Source organism: Octopus bimaculoides, chromosome 2 (assembly GCF_001194135.2).
Source record: "Octopus bimaculoides isolate UCB-OBI-ISO-001 chromosome 2, ASM119413v2, whole genome shotgun sequence".
Taxonomy (NCBI): domain Eukaryota; kingdom Metazoa; phylum Mollusca; class Cephalopoda; order Octopoda; family Octopodidae; genus Octopus; species Octopus bimaculoides.
In genome coordinates, this window is record NC_068982.1 from 86,629,071 (window position 1) to 86,632,806 (window position 3,736).

The window sequence follows — 3,736 nt, forward strand, 5'->3', positions numbered from 1 at the left end:
GTTAGCGATTGAAAACGTAAACTTTTATTGAGAACAGTAACCATTGAAGTTAAAGTGATGTTGAATCGAAATTTGTCACTCAGTGAACGAAACAGCAACACAAAACCGTACTTCTGTTAGTAAATGATGAAATTACTTACGTCAGTAAATGTGAGTAAACTTTTAGTGCGAACAATAACGATTGAAGTTAAAGTGAAGAAAAAACTATGGCTACCGGAAGTTGACATTGAGGAACATTTTTAAAGAAGTGAATCTTAAATATAAAGCAATATTATTTATCTTAATAAAAAAAATCAAATGAAGAGCCTAAGATTTATCCGAGGTCAAATTATTCCTGCATCACAAGTATGGAAGTAAATAGTGAAGCCGTTTTCACGTGATAAACGATTACACACACATCTCTGTTTTATATATAGTATAGATATATACACAGGATGTGATGCATAAATTGTCGCCATTTTATATTTTTAATTTTGCTCATGTGCATATTTGTTTTTGATTTTGTTGACTACACAGTATAGTAGGGTCAGTTGGGCACCGTCTGTGAGAAAAACAGCACCATGATGCAATTCACCCGGCCAAAAATTTGGAAACGACATGCTGTACTGCTTGACATTTGCGCCAGAAGCTACAATATGAACATTTCAGAGTATTTGGGTGTCAATCTGGTGACAGTGCAATCTGAGGACATGTACCGATAGTGATGAAAATCAAATATCCAATTAACATCATGGTGTTTGGAGTGATCACTAGTGATGGGGACATTATGCCTCCATTCATCTTCCCACATGGCCTCAAACTCAACACGGAGGCCTATATCATGTGCCTGAAGGAGATAGTACTATTCTGGGTCATGAGGGTGGCTGCTGGAAGACCCTATGTCTGGCAACAAGACTCTACACCATGCCACACAAGCAGGAGAACCCAGTGACAGCAGTCAGACAGTTTCTGCAGCCACATCACCCATAAAATCTGTCCACCTAACTCCCCACACTGCAACCCCCTTGATTATTATGTGTGGGTCACAGTTGAGCAAGAGACCAACAAAACTCATTGTAACACCAAAGATGAACTAAAGGTAATTATTATGGCAATATTCACCAACTTATACAAGGAGACCATCCAGAAGAATTGCAGGAGATTTTGAAATCATCTTGAGATCATGGTTGAAGCCAATAGCGATTTCATTAAACAAATTTACTCTTTAGTATTTCAAGATATTTTTATGTAATTTTGTTAGATATATCTGTTAAAACGAGGTGACAGTGTTATTTTCATGTTTGCCTAATTTAGACAGACAGACAGACAGACAGACAGACACATACACACACACACACACACACACACACATTCCTCCTCTTATAATGACTATATTTGCCTCCATCTGCCATTGCATATTGTGTACTATTTTATATTCTGTACTTAACATGAGAAAGAATACTAATAATAAATAATTAAAATAAAAAGGACAAACTTACATCACAGAGGCACTGCAAACATTTTGCAGGTACAATTCCTGGAAGAGATAAAAGATACCATAAAGGTTCTGAGAAGATAAACTAATAATTAATTTAAAACCAGTCAATTTTTGCATTGTAAACATTATTATTATTGTTATCATCATCATTATCATTGACTTCCTTATCATCAGAGAGAGAGAGAGAGAGAGAAGGACATAAAGGGAAGTGATAAAGAGTGCAATGGATAGTTACAGGATGATTGTTGATAAGAAGATTTAAAAGGAACAGCATGAACAGTGTGGTGGGAAGAAGAAAGTGATGAGAAGGGGAGTGCTGTGGAAGAGACAGTGGCGACTGAGAGATGGAGATTTTAAGAATAAGTGATAGAGGAGAGAATAATGGATTGCAATGAAGATGTATGGTAGATGGTACTGATTAATGATATTGGGTTCCAACAATAAGTGATTGGAGAGAGTAATGAGAAATGAGGAAGAGTAATAACTAGCAGTAGAGAAGGTGAATGTGCTGAGAATACAATTCTCATTGCTTAATCTGTCAAAGAGCTGTAGAAAAAACTCCGTATATGGAACTCTTGATACATAGAATAAAAAGATCATCAATCAAGTTTTGTAGACTACATATAATTTATTAAGTTTCATTGATATCCTTTAATACCTTGTCATAATTTTGTCTTCACTCACAAGCAAATATACATTCAAAATACTCTTACAGGAATACAGAAATACACTGGATATGTTTTGGGACAGAATATTCCTCTTTTTCAAGCATCATATTTTAATATACTATTCTTATTCAAATATTCTTTTATCCCACTAATTCAGTCAAATCTATTATTTTGATATCGATTACTTATGCTCTAATTGATTTTCTTTCTTTACTTTTTGTATTTCACCCATTAATAAACTTCTGATGTATAATGTTCTTATTTATAGAAAATAAATAAATAAATAAAAGATGTTGGATACCTGGGGCAAATGTAGTGCTGCATTCGGTTGTGATGAGATAAAGAACTACTACTAAAAAGTAGTTATACACTGAGAAGGAAAACATCTGAAAAAAGAAGAAAATATGCTTTTCATATTAACAATAATTACATACATTTGAAAATTAGTTTTAGCCAAGGAAACCTGGCAGCCTTCACTAAATTGAAACTTACAATAATAATTAAGAGGTTAGCCTAATGCAGTCAGCTGCCTCACTGCCTTTCATATATATCTTTCATATACCTTAAATCATATGAGAGTATACAGTGCAGCCCATCATGCAAAAGACTAGAAAAAAAGTAGGTTTTGGCAATTGAAAGGGCATCTAGCATAGTAAACTACCTCAACAAAGCCTTGTCTAACATATACAAGTATGGATAAAACAGACATGTAAGAACAATGATGAGGATGATGTCAATACATACAGATACAAACACATATGTATATATGTAGGCGCACGAGTAGCTTGCTTACCGACCACATGGTTCTGGATTCAGTCCCACCGTATGGCACCTTGGGCAAGTGTCTTCTACTATAGCCTCGGGCCTTGTGAGTGGATTTGGTAGACGGAAACTGAAAGAAGTCCGTCATATATATATATATATATATATATATAAAATTAAGTGCAGAATAAAAACCATTAGGTCAGCGACTCAAAAAGCCACAACCCACCAATGACCACACATAGGAAGTACAGCATAAACCACAAAACCAAAGTAGCAAAGGGAAGTAAAAATTTTATACATAAGAATAAAATCGATTAAAAAAATATAATAGAATAACATGAATAAATAAACTGCGATTAAAAGGTGATTAAAAATATTATAGAGCGGTACAGATATAGTGGAATAAAAATATATATATATAGAAAAAATAATATAGAAAAAACAATAAAATAAAATAATACATAGGGAAACGTAATAAAATAGTTCATTCATTGAGATTAATGGCTAATAAAAGAAGTTTAAGTTTAAATTGTACAAAAGTTCATTACTTCCCTCAGGACAGCAAATTTAGCAGGTAAAATCCAATTTCATAATTCATACACAGGAATACCGAAGTACACGGGACGACATAATAACACAACATCCAATGTGTAACAAGGTAAAATCCATATTTCACCATCAACGTTATTTAAGTCCAAGAAAATCAAGGCACACAAGTCGATACATTAAACCAACATCCAGCAGGTAACATCAGTAAAATCAATCCATAATTTAACATCATTTACAAAGGATTACAAATATAGGTTGGAATACAAACAAAACACCT

General features: G+C 33.7%; 1 protein-coding gene across 1 annotated transcript in view; it reads right to left on the reverse strand.

Annotated features, from left to right (window-relative positions):
- LOC106868009 (lysozyme) overlaps positions 1 to 3,736 on the reverse strand; it is a 51,712-nt gene that overhangs the window by 32,490 nt on the left and 15,486 nt on the right. The window contains exons 2-3 of the mRNA XM_014913107.1: positions 2,447 to 2,531; positions 1,479 to 1,516 (exon numbers count right to left, since the gene is read on the reverse strand). Coding sequence (XP_014768593.1) covers positions 1,479 to 1,516; positions 2,447 to 2,531 — 123 coding nt within the window. The remainder of the gene's footprint in view (positions 1 to 1,478; positions 1,517 to 2,446; positions 2,532 to 3,736) is intronic.